Here is a 285-nt window from a genome sequence, read left to right on the forward strand (position 1 = left end):
ATCTCAATAAAATTGACACATGAAAGGTGAATGTGACTTTTTCAAAAAAAAAAACAAAGAAAGGTAAGTATGATCACCAAACTAAATAAAATGAACTCAACAATCGCAATTAAATTATAAGGCTCAATAGCAGGAAGAGATGAGTGCCATGAAGATGACAGATACGACAGACACACTGAGCAAGGACGCATCCGAACCCCTCGGTGACGGAACTGGAGTTACCGCATTTGCTCCACTAGACAACTCCGGCGCACCTGCTGTGGCCGTGGGAGATAAACCTGTTAA

General features: G+C 41.8%; 1 protein-coding gene across 1 annotated transcript; it reads right to left on the reverse strand.

Moving 5' to 3' along the window:
* Position 1: 1 nt before the first annotated feature.
* Positions 2-278, reverse strand: LOC104766646 (non-specific lipid-transfer protein-like protein At2g13820; the record flags this gene model as incomplete). Its single annotated transcript, XM_019243205.1, is given in 1 exon segment — positions 2-278. A coding segment is annotated over 1 exon segment (155 nt), but the record flags the coding sequence as incomplete, so codon positions are not given.
* Positions 279-285: the final 7 nt, after the last annotated feature.

The sequence above is a fragment of the Camelina sativa genome, unplaced genomic scaffold (assembly GCF_000633955.1).
Source record: "Camelina sativa cultivar DH55 unplaced genomic scaffold, Cs unpScaffold19420, whole genome shotgun sequence".
NCBI classification, from domain to species: domain Eukaryota; kingdom Viridiplantae; phylum Streptophyta; class Magnoliopsida; order Brassicales; family Brassicaceae; genus Camelina; species Camelina sativa.